The sequence below is a fragment of the Ovis aries genome, chromosome 14, assembly GCF_016772045.2.
Source record: "Ovis aries strain OAR_USU_Benz2616 breed Rambouillet chromosome 14, ARS-UI_Ramb_v3.0, whole genome shotgun sequence".
NCBI lineage: Eukaryota > Metazoa > Chordata > Mammalia > Artiodactyla > Bovidae > Ovis > Ovis aries.
Genome location: NC_056067.1, coordinates 6,873,394 through 6,893,126, shown reverse-complemented (window position 1 = coordinate 6,893,126; position 19,733 = coordinate 6,873,394). Strand labels below are relative to the sequence as shown.

General features: G+C 51.0%; 1 protein-coding gene across 2 annotated transcripts in view; it reads left to right on the top strand.

Annotated features, from left to right (window-relative positions):
- The window catches only part of CDYL2 (chromodomain Y like 2), a 166,834-nt gene extending 147,634 nt beyond the window's left edge, over window positions 1–19,200 (top strand). For both annotated transcript variants that reach the window (XM_027977653.2, XM_027977652.3), the window contains exons 4-7: window positions 1,912–2,084; window positions 7,903–8,113; window positions 9,868–10,011; window positions 12,574–19,200. In XM_027977653.2, coding sequence (XP_027833454.1) covers window positions 1,912–2,084; window positions 7,903–8,113; window positions 9,868–10,011; window positions 12,574–12,732 — 687 coding nt within the window. In that variant the 3' untranslated portion in view covers window positions 12,733–19,200. The remainder of the gene's footprint in view (window positions 1–1,911; window positions 2,085–7,902; window positions 8,114–9,867; window positions 10,012–12,573) is intronic.
- The last annotated feature ends 533 nt before the right edge of the window (window positions 19,201–19,733 follow it).

Sequence of the window (19,733 nt, the reverse complement as noted above, 5' to 3'; positions counted from 1 at the left end):
CAAGTTGGTGATGCCATCCAGCCATCTCATCCTCTGCCATCCCCTTCTCCTCCTGCCCCCAATCCCTCCCAGCATCAGGGTCTTTTCAAATGTGTCAACTCTTCGCATGAGGTGGACAAAGTATTGAAGTTTCAGCTTCAGCATCAGTCCTTCCAATGAACACCCAGGACTGATCTCCTTTAGGGTGGACTGGTTGCATCTCCTTGCAGTCCAAGGGACTCTGAAGAGTCTTCTCCAACACCACAGCTCAAAAGCATCAGCCTAAATGTGACAGTGACCTCTGCACCATTTCCAGAGCCGCGGCATGCCCCAGCTCTGGCCTTCCCACCCAGTATTATTGCCTAAAGCTATGGTTCTACCTTGTGCAAACTCCAGCCTTCAGTTGGCCTCTATCAGTTTGATGATGATTTTATAGTCAATTCTTACATTGATTTACTGACACATTTTCTCTGTTCTGTGCTGGCTGCTTTTCCTTGCAAGTCAGTTTTTCTTTGTGAATAGAGTTTTCTTTTTCTTGAAGTGCATCCCTTTTTAGTTCTTCCAGTGAGGGCCTAAGGGTAGTAAGCAATCTTTTACTGAAAATTCTTAATCTTTTTTTTTTTTTTAACCTTTTTAGTTTATATTGGAGCATAGCTAATTAACAATGTTGTGATAGTTTCAGGTAAACAGTGAAGGGACTCAGCCATACATATACACGTATCCATTCTCCCCCAGACCCCTCTCCCACCCAGGCTCCCACATAACATTGAGCAGAGTCCCCCGTGGTATACAGTAGTAGGTCCTTGTTCGTTATCCATTTTAAATACAGCAGTGTGTACATGTCCATCCCAAACTCCCTAACCATCCTTTCTCCCCATCCTTCCCTGCTTGAAAATGCCTGATCTTTACCCTTGCCTCTGAATGATGGTTTAGCTGGATATAGAACTTGTGTTTAATGGTTATTTTCCTTGGCACCTGGAAAATGTTACAGGTCAGCCTGGTGCCAAAGCCCAGTTCCCACTTGACCTCTGAGCCATGTGAGCATCTTAGTGGAATTAAGGATAAACAAGATAGCATTGTTGTTACTGGATATATGGAACTGCTCAATTCAATACATATTAAACTGGAAAAGAGAACTGTGATGGACAGGATTGCATCTTGGGACCAAAAGATGCAACCTGATCCTAGGTAGCAATGTTTACATAAATGCGTGTGGGTTTGGGGTATATGCTATGGTATTAGCACTTTGTATCCTCAGCAGCACTGATATGTATTTTTTTGAAATTTGAATTTGAAAGTCGCTCAGTCGTGTCTGACTCTTTGCTACCCCACGGACTATATATTCCAGGCCAGAATACTGGAGTGGGTAGCCTTTACCTTCTCCAGGGGATCTTCCCAACCCAGGGATCAAACCTAGGTCTCCCACATTGCAGGCAGATTCTTTACCAGTTGAGCCAGAAGGGAAGCCCAATATATGTATATACTCAAATAAATGACTGCTGCTATGGAAAAAGAAAAAAAAGGATAAGCAGGAGCATAGTTAAACTGGGACTTCTGGCAACAGCTGACATACCTTGCCTGCGCTGTGCACAGGAATATTTTCCCACACCTTGGAAAGGGCCAAATAAGCAATGCGGGCGGAGGACGTGCTGAGATTTAGCAGGCTTAGACAGCTCCACACCCGGCTTCCGAGCCTGCAGCCGCTGACCCCACTGGCACCTCCTTGGTGCTCTGTGCTGCTTCGGAGACGGGACAGGGAGTTGGGTTTGGGTTTCTTTCTTTGGTCTGGGTGTGGCGTGTCTGCAGGGGAGGCTCCCTGCATGGGCAGAGCAGGTTCACTCTCCTCTACGCCCGGGGCTCTGCACAGGCCTGGAGGCGCCCTGCTTTTAGAGGGACCACTCGGCATTCCTGCAAACCCATCTCTGCCCGCAGATCATGAAGGAAGTGCGGCGCGCGCTCTGCAACGCAGCCACGGACGACAGCAAACTGCTTCTCCTCAGCGCTGTGGGCAGCGTGTTCTGCAGCGGCCTGGATTACTCCTACCTGATTGGCAGGTTGTCCAGCGACCGGAGGAAGGAGAGCACCCGGATCGCAGAGGCCATCAGGTGAGTCTGCACACGCCGGGGGGCGTGCCTAGGTTTAGCATGTGAAAATACAGGCTGCTTAGTTAAATTTGAATTTCAAACAAGGAAATATTTTTTAAAGCATGAGTATATCCCATCCTATGCAGCACTTGGGATACACTTATACTAAAAAATTGTTCAGTTGCTCAGTCGTGTCCAATTCTTTGCGACCCCATGGACTACACCACGCCAGCCTCCTCTGTCCTCCTCTATCTCCTGGAGTTTGCTCAAGCTCATGTCCACTGAGTCAGTGATGCCTTCCAACTGTCTCATCCTCTGCCACCCTCTTCTCCTTTTGTCTTCAATCTTTCCCAGCATCAAGGTCTTTTCCACTGAGTCAGCTCTTCACATCAGGTGGCCAGAGTATTGGAGCTTCCACTTCAACATCAGTGCTTCCAATGAATATTCAGAATTGATCTCCTTTAGGATTGACTGGCTCGATCTCCTAGCAGTACAAAGGGTGTCTTAAGAGTCTTCTCCAGCACCACAAGTCAAAAGCATCAGTTCTTTGGTGCTCAGCCTTCTCTATGGTCCAATTCTCATATCTGTACATGACTATTGGAAAATTGTTTTATGTTTATCTGAAATTCAGAGTTTAATTGGACATCCGATATTTTCCTGCCAAAATTAGAGATGCTTTTACACTCTAGGTTATATCCCGCTTTATGTATTTATTTTTATCAAAAAGAGATATTATCTCCTCACGTTAAAGCCAGCCTCTGGTAATGCCCAAGAATTATACACACTAATCCCACCGTCTGCCTGGTGGTGAAATCTTTGCTTTTCTGGGCATCCCAGCCTCATGGAGCTGACACGGCTCAGCCATGAGGAGGAGGAGGGACGTGGGCAGCTCTGTGTATGCAGACCCTTGGGTGGGGAGCATTTCCCCCTCTTGCGTTGTCTTTGGGGCAAAAGCTGGGATCCTGGGGAGGACATCCACTCCCATAGATCAGTGTCTCCTTTGGGAAAGCAACATGTGGTTACAACCTCATTCTTTACAGATTTGTCAGAAGCAAGTGAGTGTGACTTCCAGCAAGGCTGCCCTTCAGGGCGCCTCCACCCTGGGAAGGGCACACACCCGTGGCTACACCTTACGTGGCCTAAGCGCTCCTTCTCCAGGGACCAGGCCACACCACCGAACCATGACTTGTCTGGGGACCACGCGTCCCCTGGACCACTGGTTCTCAGCCCAGGGAGCTTTTCCAAAACCCAGCGGCTTGGCAGCATCTCTAGGAGCTTTGGGCTTAATGAGTGAGGGGAGTGCTGGGGCAGCATGTCTTGGGTTTCAAAATTTCTTTGGTGATTCTAATATGAAAGCAAGATCAGGAACCCCTGCCGCGTGCCAACCAAGAGGCTTCTCCACATTGACTGAGTGCACCAGCAATCGGGAAGATCCCCTGGACGAGGGCATGGCAACGCACTCCATTATTCTTGCCTGGAGAATCCCATGGACAGAGGAGCCTGGTGGCCTATAAATCCATAGGGTCACAAAGAGTCAGACATGACTGAAAGCGACTTAACACACAGGCACCAGAAGTTCTAGAACCTGTGTTCTAGACAAGCATTTCCCGGAAAACTTTCTGCAGCTTTCCAGAGAAGCATCGTGAATGAGGGACCCTGCTGATAAATGAGGTCTGTCCCCTCTTCTGCGGCTTTTCCAGGCATGTTAAGAAATTTATAGTCTGAGAGGTCTCTTGTAAAAGAACTTCATTCAGAATCTACCAAGGCCGATACGTATTTTGGCCACAGAACCTCGTAAGCTGCTGGCGTCCCTTGTAGTTCTTACGCACGATGTCGGCCGGGCTAAGCCCAGGATCCGGGCCAGACACCCGGCCGTGGTACCCCAGCCATGGTCCCTCCCCATCCTGATAGTTTCCTAAAGAAAACGCGCCTGCACCTGGCCCGGGAAGCTGCCCGCCCTCTGCAGATGTTCGCTGAATGAACTAGCAGATGTGGGAAGAGCTCGGATGACTCACTCCTCAGAAGCCTCTATCCAGGACCCAAACAAAGCTGTGTGCTCCATCCCGGCAGAGAGGCCGGCCTCACCTGAACCCCTCACAGGGCAGACCATGGCCTGCTGGCTGGATGCTGGGACGAGAAGGAGTCAGATTACCTGTATGCAGTACTCGGTCCATTCCTGGCCCATAATGAGTACTTAGGACTGGTGTAAAGTTTTCACTGTTCTTCCCGTTACCTCCAGCCATGAGGTCTAGCTAAAAGCCTGGATCTGACGATGGAGCGGGCTTCTGGTGGGGGGCCCAGGGTGCCTGTCACTGTGTGTGTGCCTGGTGCCCACAGGCCCCGTCTTGGCCGACCTGGCTCTGCAGGTTGGCAGTGGGGGGCTGCACCCCACAGCTCCCATTATAGGGAACGGGCAGCAGGGTCACAGTTGCCAAGTGCTCCGGGTGGACTCTGGACACCCCTGATGCAGGAGTTCGCTCTGAGTCTTCTGTGGGCCAGGAGAGGAGCTCATGGACCACTGGGAAAAGCGTGAAAGCTGTGTCCACCCTCCCCGGCCGATGTGCTGACTGCGATGACAGAGATGCATGTGCCAGGCTCTGAGCTGGTGCTGGGTGGACCCTCACGTTGAAGTCTCTGGCTTTCCCGTTTTATGAGAAGCCAAATGAGGCTCCAGAGACTAGGCGACTTGTCCCAGGTCTCCCCACTCGTTAGGGGCAGTGTTGAAGCTGGAGGCCAAGTCCTCCAGCCCCCGAAGTTCCTGATCCTCCTGCCACATCAGCCCAGCCTGCAGCTCCCGGCGTGGGCTCAGGTTGAGTGGAGGCTGGTGTGAGCCCGAGGGACTCTGACATGGGGGAACACACCAGCCATCTCCCCAGTGCTGCCCTGCCAGCCAGGCCAGCATCAGATATCTGAGCGGTAGCGTCTGTAATGCAATATCCTGCATGCTGTCTGGCTTCCACGTCCAGCAGGCCCTCGCGATAGAGATCTCCTGCTCGAGGTGAGAAGAAAAGGAAGGGGAGTGTGGTCTGCTCACCATGTTTTATATCAAGGAAATGAATTTGCAAGTCTGCTGGATTGAATGGAGACGGGAATGGCAACCCATTTCAGAACTCTTGCCTAGAAAGTCCCATGGACAGAGGAGCCTGGCGGACTGTAGTCCGTGGGTTTGCAAAGAGTCAGACACAACCGAAGCAACAGGACTTAGCATGCTGGACTGAAATGGGAGGGTGGGTCGAAGGGTCAGAGGGTCAGAGCTGAGCATGCTTGGGCCCCTCTGCCCTCCTCGGGGGTCCTTGGTGCCTGTGCACAGAGCTCAGGTTGGAAAAAACAGCATGAAAGTTTCTGGGGTCTGGAAGAGGAAGCTCCTGGAGAGTTGTGAGTGCCCAAGTGACTTTCTGGAAGGACTGTCGTGTGGATGGTGAAGCAGAGGGAATAGGTGTATCAGAGGGGCTGCAGCAGGGGGGGTGTCCCGATAGGGGTGGGCCCCCTTTACTGAGAGTGTGCAGCAGAGGCTGTGATGCATCCTCAGGAGGTGATTCTATGCCAAGTGGAAGATCTGGTTCCCTGCCTCTCTCTTAACGTCCTTCCCAACTGTGAGATCCAAGATCCTGGAGTTGTACCAGGGGGTTTAGGAACGGGACATCTGTTGAAAATCCCAAACCCAAACCCTGTGGTTCCAAGGACCCTGCAAAGAAGCCCCACTCCCCCCCCCTGCAGATTCCAAATTGCATTTGGCAAAAAGTTCCTGTTAAAACCAGTGACTGGGGCCATGAAGTTAGGAAGTCAAGCTAGGAAACAGGCCACTGGAGACCCAGGACTCAGAAGGCCATAGGGCCACATCTCCCTCTGTGCAGCAGTGTCCTTCTGGGGTCAGCTGCGCTGGGCAACAGTGGCTGAGGTGCGTCCCAAAGAGTCTACTCACAGAGTCGCACAGAAGTCAGGAAATCCAACGGCTCAAGCCTGGGTGCATGTTTTGTGACAACATGTAGGTCCCAAGATAACCCCCACGTCAGGAGTGTTAAGCTGTCTCCTCACGGTTCAGTCTAATCCTGGCATATCACTGTGATACCCAGATTTTTTGAGATGAATTTGAGGGAATAGTATCAGCTGAGAAGAGATAAATCAGCTTGATGTTTGTATAAGTTAAGTATTCGCTGCTGTAACAAATGAACCCCCAACACACATGATGGCTCAGCTGTGAAAGAAATTTACTTCTTGCGTGTGTGAACTCAGAGCAGATATTACTGATCAACCTGTGGCTGTCCCCCAAGGGCTGAGTCAGGAACCCGAACACCTGCCATTTTGTGATTCAACAAATGTGTTCCAAGATTGCTGAGCCTGTCAAGCTGGGAGGGCTGTGTGGGGGGAGATTTTCTTGTACCAGGCCCAGAGTGTGTATCTGGTTTCTGCTCATGTCGGCCGGCACCTGGTTACTTGGGCATAGCCAGCTGCCAGGGAGACCATGTTCCAACAGTAACCCCAGGAAGAGGAAGGAAGGGAAAGCAGGTCTGATGACCAGCCAGTGTCTTCCTACCACACATCTACCGGCCTTGCTCTCTTTCTGGGAGATGATTTACCAAGTGTTCATCCCGATGTGCTTGGAGACCAAGCAGGGCATGAGGCAGACCTGTGAGTTTCCTTAAGGAACTGGAAGAGGAGGAATGTTCAAGCAAGCAGCAGATAATTGGGATAATTGCAAATCCCGATCACGGAGTTTTCCAAGAACTCTCAGAAGGCCCAGGCCGCCCCTGCACAGTGAGCAGAGGTGAGAGAGACAGGAGATGAGTCTGGAGAGGGAAGCAGAGGCAGACCAAGGTCACAGTTTGGAGTCTGGATTTTATTCTTGCAAGTTCCTGTTAGTTTCCAATCTTCTACCTGAAAATAATGAGGGTTGCAGGCTTTACTAGACATCCTGGGTTTTTCCTCCATGTCCAGATGAACATTAATGTTTTATGGACCTTATGAAGCAGCTAGGGGAAAGGTGAAGAGTGTCCTAAGGCAGAGGACTGAAGGTCGTTGTAGGTGCCCCTACAGGTGCCCTGTAGGTGTTTAATATTCAAGATGCATGTTGTAAGCTTGCTCGGTGCAGGACAGGGAGGCGACATTGCCTGATCCATAGCCACGGAGACCAATGCCTCATGCCCCCAGGGGAGCCCAGCATCTTTCCCCAATTTTGGCCAAAGCCACTCAAACATACAGACCTTCATCAACATTTTAGAACCACATTCAGTGAGTCTGGTATGCCTGTAGGTAATTCAGAATCAGATAGTCTTGATACTGAAAGAGCTCTTTAGAGGTCATCAGTCCCCACCTGTGCCCATGGTCTAAAGCTCACTCAGGGTGATCATCAGGCCAGACTTGGGGTACCTCCAGGAACAAGAGGTTCATGCCGCCAAAGGCGCCCACTCCAACCTCACCCCTGCCCTTAGAACATTCCTTCTCTCCTTGAGTTCAAATACCCCTCCTTATAAGACCCTCTTAGCTCCGTTCTGAACGCTAACATTCAGGCTGTCTTCCTTAAGGACGTTTGCTCTTCATTCCCGTCTTGGAGGTGGGAGGGCAGGGTAGCCAGGTGCAGTGCTGGGACCATGGGCTCGACCTGGGATCTTCTGGGCAAACCGTGGTCACCCCGTGAGTTTTCCCCTGAAAATCTGATGCCAAGCACTGTGCCATGCCTGTGCCTGTGGCTCCAGGGCTCGCCATCTGGGAGGTCCCCTGATGACCCGTGGGTGCTTCCCAGCACCTGGGGAGGCTTATTCCCACCTCGACAGAATCAAGCTTGTCTGTGGGTCTTGGCGAATCCATTCACCTGCTAAAGAGGGTCCTCTCTTTTCCCCAGGGACTTTGTGAAGGCCTTTATCCAGTTCAAGAAGCCCATCGTCGTGGCGATCAACGGGCCTGCTCTGGGCCTGGGCGCCTCCATTCTGCCCCTCTGTGACATCGTGTGGGCCAGCGAGAAGGCCTGGTTCCAGACCCCGTACGCCACCATCCGCCTCACGCCCGCCGGCTGCTCCTCCTACACCTTCCCCCAGATCCTGGGCGTCGCCCTGGTAAGCCTCCTCGTCTCTGTGGCACATTTGGGGCGCCAGAGCACCCCTCCTCTGTCCTGGTGTTGAGGATGCAGCCCTTTACGTGGGCAGAGGCCCAGGGCTGCTCCCGCCCGTGCAGTCTGCAGGCTGTCTCAGCTTCTTCTGCCTCCCTGGGGTTGCCGCCCGCTGGTGTCCACACAGCCTGCCCAGCAGGGGGATTGCAAGGTGGTTTGGACTCAGGAGCTGGGGCCACTTTCTTGCGGCTCGCAGCCTCAGCAGTGGCGGGCAGATGAGGCAGGCACATCCCCTGTGATCTCAGTCTCCGTGCTCTGCCCCATTCCTCCCGGCCTTGGTGGTCACAAACATATTAACATTGCAGAGCCTTGTCTCTTTCATTTCAATCATTTCTGAAACTCCAAGAGTGTTCCCAATTGAGACCTGTTTTTGCCAACTGACTGTGTCCCATTTGGCTTCTTCCGCTGGGTTTCTTCCTCGCATTTCTCCTTCCTGAGATGGTGTCTCTTGTCTCTAAATACATACAGCGTGTGTTTGTCTTCAAATCTCCAACCAGATGCATCCATTAGCCTGTTACTGACCTGACAAATTTCGCTCCTTGGGCATGAAAGATTGCCCTTTGGGTCATCATGACCCCCCCAGAGGGGAAGTGGGCGCACAAATCCAGAGGCTGGGAGAGCTTGGCATTTTAACATCTGCCTAAGAGCAGCTAAGCATGACAGGAAGGGGACTGGAGGGGAGGCTGGTCGACAGCAGTCAGGGAGGGGCTTGCATGGTCCGCTGTGGGAAGGAGGCAGGGACTCGTCCTGAAGGAGGGAGGGGCTATGGCCGTTTTGCCCTGATTGTCAGTGGGAGAGCCACTCGTGGGTGTCAGTGATGGTTGCACTGTGCCCCGCCTTTGCTTAGGACCTTATCCGTGTAGCTCCTCCCAGAACACGAATAACAGCTGAGAGAAGTTCTTTGGGGAGCAGAGTGCAGAGGACTCTGCGGAAGGCAGGAGGGGTTTCTGCCCTTGGCTGCTGGGCAGCGCCTGCAGCCAGCCCTGGGCCCCTGGAAAGGATGCATTCTGTGTCGGGATCATGTTGTTACTCAGGACCTTTTGGGCAGTCGGTGAGGGAGACCCCTGAGGTGGCTTAAAGGATGGTGTGGGGGGACAGAGAGTTTACCGGTCCCCATAACTGGCAGGCCCAGCAGCAGAGTCCCTGTTGGGGGTGCCAGGCCCCAGCATCCCAGAACCAGCAGGGCTCTTGTTCTCCATCCGTCCTGTCTTTGCAGCTCCTCGTCTCCACGGAGCAGGGACAGACACAACAGTGGGTGGCCCTGGGCTGAGTGGCTTAAGCCATCAGAGAAGGAGAAAGATTCTTCCCCATCCTCTCCAGCTTGGGGACCTCACAGAGAGCTTTAATGCCTGGGGTGGCTCTTCTGTTTATTCCCATATCAGCCATGAAGGACGGGGTGTCAACTCTGAACTGTCCCAAGTCCCTCCTGGGGGTCTGCCACCAGACATGGGGAGGGGTATTGGGCAGACGAAGCTCCTATAGGTACATGACTTCTTTGGGGAATTTAACGGAAGCTGGGGGCCCTCTGCTCAGAAAGATGCATACAGACACAAGCGTTGGCAAATAGGTCCCACCACATCTTTGGTCCCCAGTTAAGGATGCCGCCTCTGAGAGCTGGGACCATCATCCACAGCATGCTGACTTGTTAACAGGCTCACAGGCATACCGGCTCTCAGCTTTCTCCTGCCTTTGCTTTTTCAGGCCAACGAGATGCTCTTCTGTGGGCGGAAGCTCACCGCCCAGGAGGCATGCAGCAGAGGCCTGGTGTCCCAGGTCTTCTGGCCGACCACGTTCAGCCAGGAGGTCATGCTGCGGGTCAAGGAGATGGCCTCCTGTAGCGCGGTGGTGAGTTCTGCGTCTCTGCGCGCTATTCTCGAAGGTGGGGGCAGCGAGACCGGAAGGGAGTATCCGACTTGCCAGAGGTCACATAGGGAGTACATGGGAGGCCCTGTGTGATTTCACAGAGACCGAGTCTCGGTGCTGAGAGCTTAAATCCAGAGGGAGACGGTCAGCACCATTAGGTGTTCCCATGTCAGGTGCAGTGCGAAAACCTCAGAAGAGATTTATAGCCTGGGGCAGAAGTGGTGCCTTAAAGCTCCCAAACTTGCACAGACACACAAATCATCTACGGTTTTCAAAGAAGGGGAAGCAAGAGCGAATAAGGGCAGGGTACGAGCCAGCTGAGAGATGAGAAACAACAGTTCCTGCCGCCCCGGAACCTCAGTTCTCCTGCCCGCCCAGCGCGCGGCGCATTTAAAGTCTACAGTTCAACTCTGAAGACTCCTTGAAAACTGGATAAGTGAATAACACCTCCGTGGAGGCACCGGGTTTTAACTGTCGGTTTTGTCTCATGAAAGTCGCTCTGAGCGCTGTGTGGGAATACCCCAGGGATGGGGGGAAAAGGGCAGGGCAGGAGAAAGGGCGCTCTCAGAGCAGAAGGTCCGGACGCTCTCTGTGCTCTAGCGTCACGGGGAGCTGGGCTGGACTGTGGGGGCCGAGCGGTCACCTCCCCCTTCTCCCCATCTGCCCTGAGTCCCCACCCACAGTCACTTACCTCCTGATTGCCCCCGCCAGCCTTTACAGACACCCACTGTGTCAGCGCTGCCTGCAGGAAGCCTGTGGTCCCAGGGATGGTGGCAGGGTGGGGACAGCCCTGCCATCTTGGTGGTCGTTTGTCATGGGCCAAGCCCTTTGCTCAGCTCTTTATGTGGATTCTCTTTCAATCTTCCTGTTGACTCTGGCGGCCAGCTCTTTGCCCAGAACTCTCTCCTGTGGTTTTAGCCCCAGAGATCTCAAGTCCCAGGAAACTGCATGAGCCCAGGCAGACAGGGGTGGTTGGTGCCATAGGGGCTGCTGCCTGCAGGGGTGGGGAGATGCTCTCAGTGGGGTAAGCGGTGTGAGTGAGGGCACGGGGGGTTCAGGCAGTGGCTGCTGGTGGTGTGAGCTGGTGCACAGCATTTTGGGCGGCCATGAGGCTGAAAAGGCAGGAGGACAAAGACCCCAAAGCTCCCCTGAGAAGTCTGACCTCTGGGGGTGCTCAGACAAAACTGGCTTTTGAAGAATTCCTGCCAGGAAGACTCTCCTGTCCACAGACAGGAGTTCAGGAGCTTCGGGGTGATTCGCCTGAGATAGGAATCTCCCCCATGCCCCCGGAGATGGTGGTCTTTGGAGAAATTTGGGGGAGGGAAGAGGTGTCCTTCATCAGCCGGCCCCTCCTTACCACCCATGAGCCTCCAGCCCAAGCTGAAGGATAGGGTCACTGCCCACTTCCAGCCTGCTTGAGCAAGGGAGCTCTTGTCTTGCTGTTTTCTGTTTGAAAGCACTTGGGGAGACTGAGAACTGAAGTCCCCACGTCCGCAGAGAATGGGGAGGCGAGTAGAAGGGTGCTCGGACTCTTTGCTGCCGGCCGTGCCTCTGCCAGACTGAGGCAGCCGTGGGGACTACAGAATCAGCCAGGGGTTTGCAGGGCATGTCCACCAGGCAGCCATGGGCACGTCCACTTCCCTGAGCTCGGGTCCTTCATCTGTCGTGTGGAGATAAACATACTGCCTGTCTGTGGAGTGAACTTGAGGTGGGAATGAATGACTGCGTGGAGAGTGCCTGTCACAGAGCCGACAGCTTTGCAGTCCTGTGATCGCTGCGACGGTTCTTACTCACGATCATGATTATTATCGCTAGTTTTTCCACGCTGGCTACTGTGTTACTAATATTCAAATCATTAATACTGCTGCAGTATAATACTATTGTATTACTGTCCCTGGCGATACTATGATTGCTACTGTAATACTATAGTTCTGTTACTACTGTTACCGTTATTACCACCACTAACATTACGGTTATCACAACTATGATACTACAGTATTACTGTTGTCACTATTATTGCTCGTCGCTGCCATTTATTGCCATTGTTATTACTTGCTGTTGCAAGGATCGCTACTTTGATTACCACTGCTGTTACTGCTAAGCCTGAACAAGGGACATTGCTGTCGAGGTGGGTCCTGTGGGTACTCTGGCAACCCGTTAGTTCATTTCCTTATCTTACTCTGTGATCCCAGCCATTCTTGAGTTAGGTAGCACGCGGAGGTTAAAGCAGTATTTCCCCAAGTTTTTTCCTGACATCCATAGAAAGTGATACTGAGTATCTGTCACCCGTGGGTGAAAGACCAAGTCCTTGCAGTCGGGGTTAACACAGGTCCCACTCATCCATCCCAGGGACTGAGGGCTTGACATCTGGGCACATGTGCAACCTGTTCCTGGTGTTGCCAAGGGGCGGCGGCCTGGGAAGCCTGGGACCACGGGAGGCGCCTCCTCTGGCTGTGGACATCAGAAGGTTACCCAGGCCAAGTACGTCCCTTGGGAGCAGAGTCCCTGGCGCCTGGCTGATGAGGCTCGTGCATTTCCCTGCAGGTGCTGGAGGAGTCAAAATGCCTCGTGCGGAGCTTCCTGAGGTCGGTGCTTGAAGACGTGAATGAGAAAGAATGCATCATGCTCAAGCAACTCTGGAGCTCCTCCAAAGGCCTGGATTCCCTCTTCAGCTACCTGCAGGACAAAATTTATGAAGTCTGAGGGCCCAGCACTGCAGGGCCCCTGACTTCCAGCTCCGCCCCTGTGTTTCAGAGATCGGAGCCCAGTGTATGCTCGGCCGAGGAGTCTGTCCAGGTGTCTCTCTGTCCCTAGGGTTGTGTCCATTTCCTTGTGTCCTTTGGTTGCTCCTCATTGGTTTGGTTTTGTGTAATGATGGGAAACGCAGTGTGCTTGGCCTCCTGCCCCGTGTCCACACCTCAAACCCCAACTGGCTGGGGGGCCATCGAGGGCTATCTCTTCCCAGGCCTTTGCCAGGCGCCCTTGTCCTGCCCCACTTGCTGAGATGCACCATCCTTGTCCAGGAAGGAAGACCAGTCCCCTCACCCCACCGGTCCCTCTGACTCAGGCTGTGTCTGGCACAGTGCCTCTGACGTGGAGACTCAGCTGCCGTGGCTCTCTGTGGCTAAGGGCAGATCCAGTGACCGGGGGACGGCCAGTCTTAGGGGATTTTCCAGAGCAATGAGCAGAACGCTTGTGTGGAGCCGGCCTCAGTCTCCTCTCTGATGCATGTCTGTGTGACTTTTAGGGCTTGGTCTTAACAACCCAACCAAGTGATTTACAAAACCCAGATATTGTACATTTAGGAGCGTTTTGTTAAATATATATTTTTTAAAACAATGTAAGTGGAAATTCTGATAATTTATGTATATTATATGTAAAGCTAGTTTTGCAAAACACACAAACTACTAGGAAAGTGGGTTTTTTTCCCTTTAATCAGACTTATTTAATTTATTTATTTTTGTTTATACGTTACGGTATCTGTTGTTCACACAGATACTATTTTCATACTGCCCTAGACCAAATCCCATACAGGGTTCGAGCTGTTTGGTGCATTCTAGCCATGAACCACGGAGATGTAAAATTCAGAGAGATAGAAATGGGATTGCTAGGATTAGAAGGAACGGCTCTGCATCAGACTCTCTGCATATGAAACAGCTCTGTGGTCACTGAACACTTGTTCTAGGAGAAATCATGGAAGGGTCTTCTCTTTGCCCCGCTGCCCTTAAGGAGATAAAAGGGCCTCCCGCCTGAATGGTCCTGAGACACAGCCAGTCCCTAATCCCTGGATGTCGGGAACAGGTGGGGCTGGGCCCCCTGGGGGTTGCATACTACTGAGGGGCACTTCTTCCTTGGGGGCTTGACTTTCAGAGCCCCTTTCTCATGGGCAGTGGTATCTGGTTGGGGCCTCCCAGAGAGGTGGGGGAGAGTCCCCGCCCTGGAGCATGTCAGCAGCAGGGCTAAGTCTTTCTGCCTCCAGAAGTCCTGTTTTCAGGCTCTTTCCTCCCATGAGGGAGCAGTAGCAGGGATTAAGCCTCTGCCCGTGGGCCACAGAGGGGCCCCAGCGTTTGTGTTCAGGCTGGCAGCCCGAAGTCCCCAGACTGGCCATAGGGGAGGAGAGGTTTTGGTTTGGGGCCTTGGTTTTGGTTGCAGAGGAGAAGGTCAGCATCAGGGTTCAAGCAGAGAGGTTACAGGGCCATGTTCTTCTGCGTGGGGGTCACACCAGAGGAAGTTTGGTTCTTAGAGTGGCAGGATCTTTCCATTTCCACCCCAGCCCCCGAGTGTTCTCAAGGACCGCCGCTTGCCCCTCTCCTCTGCCCTCTGTCAGTCCCCAGCCCCTCCTGGCCCCTGCTTGGAGAGTGGAGGGGAGCGGCGAGAGCTGGGCTCAGCTGAGGGAGGGGAGCGCGGCTGAGGGAGGGCCATTGCTGTAGCTCCCTCCCTCTCCGGTCCTCTTCCCTCCTCTGGAGGCAGGTGGACACCCTGGGCTGGGCAGGTGGAGAGGACTCATGGTGCTGAGCTTTGTGTTTCAGAGGACAGGTGGAGTCTCTGCACTTGAACCTGGGTTCTCTTGGCTCCCTCTGCAGAAAGCCCCACTCCTTTTCCTGTGACCTCAAGAGAGTCAGGGAAGAGCACACGTCTCACTTGCTTCTTCCTTCGGCAGGGAGACAGCTGCCTTGGCTGAATCCATCCACAGGAAGATGGGTTGAAGTCCTGTGTACACCAGCCCCACCCCCTGCCCACCACCGTGGTCCACGTGGGATCCTGTAGGAACTGTTACTATAGGGAAGCACCTCCCTTTGCCCAGATGCCTGTGGTCACAGCTCCATTTGGGTTTGTCTCCTCCCTTGAGAAAGCTAACGTGTGCTCTGCCAAAGCCCCTGGACTTGGCAGGTAATCTCTCTCCCGTCACTAAGCTGTCTAAAGAAAGAGCACCGTGCTTTCTGTTCACCTTCTAGGGACAACCACTTCATCGTCTCTAGAAGCAGAGTTAGGATTCCTGTTGGATGGAGATGGAAGACAATGTTTGGAAATTTCTTGGGCTCAGTGCCTATCTTTGTCCCCTGCCAGAAAAAACCAGAAGTGTTTTAGCTTTGGACTAAAACATAGCTTTGGATCATCAAATCCAAACTTCTAAATACCTCCAGTATCTCTGATGATAAGGTAGGAACGTGAAACCATCACTCAGGTGGAATGCCTGGGCAGGTTCCACGTATAAGAGGAGATGTTTTACCCGACAGTCTGTGTTTCGGCTGTTTCTGTATAGTCAGTTCAAGAAGGATGTTCCACAAATTGGACAAAAGCCAGTTTAATCTGTTGGCTACAGGGTAGACCAAACCACTGAGTTTTTCACTTTCTGAATAGTCACGTTGATAATGCAGAGATGAGATCCAGGTAACTTACGGCCAACGGACATGGGTTGTCGACTTACGGCCGATATGGGTTGAATTTCGCCAAACCTGTGTCCGTCACAGTTTGTCCTCCATAGCCTTCTTGAGATGGGGCCCAGGTTTTCCTTTCCTATCTTCTACTCCAGAACCTTCTCTCCATCCATACGATTCTTTCTCCCCTCTCTCTACTCTGTCTCACCCGCTCCCCACCCAGTCAGTCATGACCCAGAGCCTGGGCAGCTCTTAGAGGAATTGTACTTGGTCTTGGCAGCCCCGTCCTGGGGTTGCCTTTGCGGAAGATGAGGGTACTTCTTTAGTCAAGCAGTCTTCTGGACAGTACACCCTGTGCCATCCTGTAAGGCATGCATAAGGACTCCCCTCTCCTCCAGGCCCTGGTGATTAGCATCCAGGGCCTTGCCGTGGAAACATCTGAGTTAACAGCGTGGTTCAGGAGGGCTTTTTGGAGAGCTTTGCAAAGATGGTCAGAGCTCCTCACCATTTGGAATGGCTCAGCCTAAGGCGGATATACCCATATATCCCTTCCTGCTCTGAAATAATGTCTGTGGGTGAAAACCATAGAAAATGACCCTCTAGGAAATGAAATTGGATAACTCTAAGAAGCTAGTAGAGAATTGATTTAAAATATTACTCTTGTTTGGTATAAAGTAAACTGGGAAGTGTTCTCTCTGAAGCATGAAAATATGTTTTTCCCATGTGGAGTTTAGTATAAGGATGGAAAAATGATAATCACACTAGACTTTGACCAATGCAACTCTATTTCCAGATATCCATGTTGAAAAATAGCCTTCACTGGATGCTGAATTGCATTTCCCATGATTAACTGTTGGTTTAAAAAATTTTGTACACTTTTTTAATTTGAAATTTAGTCACATTCATATAATTTTTCAAGCCAGTTTCTGTGGAAATTTTTTTAACAAAGAAAAATATAGAAACACCTTCAGATCTTCCTAAGTGAATATTTAAAATGCAGAATTGCTTCTCTTCTGTGTTTCTGTATTCAGATACTGAGATCTGTTGTATATATTAGTTTAGACATCCTCACTAATATACACAGTATTTAAGACTCTAAATGAGATTTCTTAAGTATTTTATTTTATTCTCTGTAAATGGTTTTGTATGATCTTTAACAATCTACACTTTGCTTTTGTAGATATTTAAGGGAAACCATTTGGGGGTTGTCTTGCATGTATATTTTTGTTGTAGATAAGTGTTGCTTAGTTATTTCTGCAAATTTTGGTTGAAATGCTTACAGACTTTAATACAGTATATATATTTTCAGAATATAAACTTTTATATTTCTGTGGTAAGTTAGGATCTGCGTTTTAGGCAATCTTTTCCATTAATATCACTTGTTCTTTCAAGAAATAGCATTCTGGTTTGGTGCCAATGGTTTTCTATTTTTTTTTTTTTTTCCGTTAGAATCGAGTGCTCCTAAATTGTTAGAGAGCCGGTTAATTTTCTTTTTTTTTCAAAGTAATTGAGTTTGAAAAAATGTATTGAATTTGTGAATAAGCCTTACCATTAGGATCAGTAAAAATTTCCAACCTTTGCAACTATGTATGTAGTTGAGGATCTCCCTATAAATTCTCACTGTGTGGCAGTTGATGGAGTTTGTGAACAGAGCCTTAAGCTTGTTGCAAAAAAAAAAAAAAAAAGGTAATACGGGTTGTTTTTTTTAAGCAGCGTAAGCCATGTGGATGGACTCTGTGCAGTCTGTACAGCATGGCTAATATGGAGAGTGCAGTTGAGCCAGCGGCAGCAGGGACCAGTTAGATGCCGTGGTGATTGTCTTTGGCCATACGAAGGGGCCCTGGACAGGCGTTCTGGAGCCCCCTGTGTGCTGTTCACGCGGTGTAGACACGGCCACAGGGAGGGCCGCTGGTCCATCGCTTGCTCTGAACCAATGTCATTTCCTGCTGCTGAACTTGGTGGTTGACCCCAGGTTCCTTGCAGGTGACCTGGGAACGTCCAGTCTGGCTGCAGTCAGCACTCCTTGAGAGATGTTAACAAAGTTTACATGTGAGTCTTACTGTGTAGACAATCTGAAGTCGATTTCAGTTATATCATCTGCATTCCCACATGAGCTGAATGTCTTGTCAGTGAAGTAGGTGTGTTAAGCCATACTGAACCTGAGTGTAGCAGGGCAGAGGCAACCTAGGTGTGCAACGTACGCGTCAGCTGAGCTGGTCTCAGCCCACTCTGGGCTGTTTGAACGGTGCATAAGTTGTGGAGCTCACTGGACGGGCAGAGTCTGATAAAACCAAGTGAACTCTGAAAATTAAACTTAAAAAAGTGATTCTTTCTCATTGGCCCTGCTTCTGTAGTTACCTCCTGGTTCTCCTTATCAAGGTTTAAAGATGATATTGAGACCAGGGCCATAGAATGGCTAAGGTCAAGTTATTTGGTTCATCTCAAAATATGTGTGCATAAAGCCAACCTGTCTCGCACTAGGATGGAGACTGGCTTCAGATATTTGCAGTGTGTGTGTGTCAACCAGAAAAGCTGACATCTAGTTTTTAGCCTCTGCTCTGACCTCTCTGTGGGTTGACCCTCCCTCATTGGCCCAACACCTGGCCTCGCTCTGGAGCTCATTAAGGTGACTGGGCAGTTTGGAGGGTGTGGAATTGTCCATATAGTATTTAATGTGTCCCTGTGCCATTAGTCCCAGCCTGAAGTCATTTGCGGATGCCCATGTTGACAGGATTGTGAAAATATTGCCTTTCATAAAACCAAGGACCAAAGAATTCCATTATTCCAGCAAAGCACGAGTTGCATAGATTGTGGGCACATTTAGGCAGAGGTGTGCATGCTTCATGGCGCAGAGAAGCTGCTCCCGTCCACCAGCCTCATGCTCCCCCTGGCTGGCCCTACAGAGGGATTTGTTGTCCCCTTGCGAAGGCTCTGAAAGATGAGTTTCTCAGATTGAAACGCGCTGTCCCAGGCGGGTGTTTCTGCTGTGCGGTCCCAGCCTTTGTCCATGTCAGTACCGTAGAGAGTGGAGGTCTGGCCTTCTGCAGGGTCCCTGACCAGTACAGGATTTGTCCATCTGTGTAGACGCCTCCAGCGCGTGTTCTTCAGACGTGTCTACACTGAGCAGCCAGATCCTACAGTTGCCAAATTTCCACCTCCTTTTTGTTCTCCATCAACCCATTCCGCTTCCTGTTTAGCCCTGGAAGAAATCTCTTCACTTCTCATACTAGGTAGATGCTCCACGCTCATCCTCAATGAACCCATTCATCCGTCAGCCGGCTGAGAAATGATCTGATACTGAAGCAGTGGGATTCTAGTGGTAAGGCTTATTACCAAACCTCTGATAATGAAGCAGGCTACCAAAAAATGTCTCCGGCCCACCCTGGGAGTGTTCAGATTTGATCTTGGATCTAGCACACACACCGAAATCCAAGGAGACCTTTGCAAATTAGGCTACTCGTTTTCTTTCGCCAGGTGATCATGGGAAAGTCTTTAACTAGTTCTGAATATCTGTAAGTATGAGTACTTCATAGACTTATAAAGCAGGTACACCGCCCCTTTCTCACCATGCTGTAAATATTACCTGAGACTGGGTGCAGTACTGAGGGATAATAATCTTCTGATTTATCAAATGCTGACTGTCTAGAGCAAATTGTACACTCTCTTTGTGAATGGTCCTGTAACGTGTATGAACACATTTCTGGGTGCCTTAGAAGTTGTATTTTTCATGTGTGCTAATATGCAGTATTTATACATCGTGAGAAGCTGCTTTGAATAAAAAGGTTGAAACTTGGTCTGCGTTCACTCGTGTCCTCCCTTTGGCAGCCTGGCAGGTGAAGTTCACAGATGAGTTCTGTGGTTTCCAAACAGAGACGTTTCTGAGGTCTCCAGGGGGTTGCAACATCTGAAGCTTCTAGGTTGTGTCTGGGTTCCTAGGGAGCAAAAGTACCTCCCACCCACATTTACCTCCAGCTTCAGTAATTCAGGCTGGTGGATCGCTGGGGGGGCAATGGGTTGGTAACAGAGGACCTGGAAATGGGGAGGGGTGCAGGTAGGATTTGTCAGAAATTGGTAGGAGCATCCACCCCTTCCCTGGCCCACCCAGCATGTTTCTTTGCATAGCAATCCCTCCTCACTGGAGATGAACCCCTGCAGAGCTTGGTTTTACACAGTCCCAGCTGCACACGTGGCTCACGAGCATGTTTGTTGCTATGGAATTACACGAAGTCTGTCCTCTTCGCATTGGTCGTCACGTAGTGGCTCCCAGGAGGAGCATGCTGCTGAGGACCCCTGGCTCTGGAGACGACATGGAGGCCCCAGAAAAGA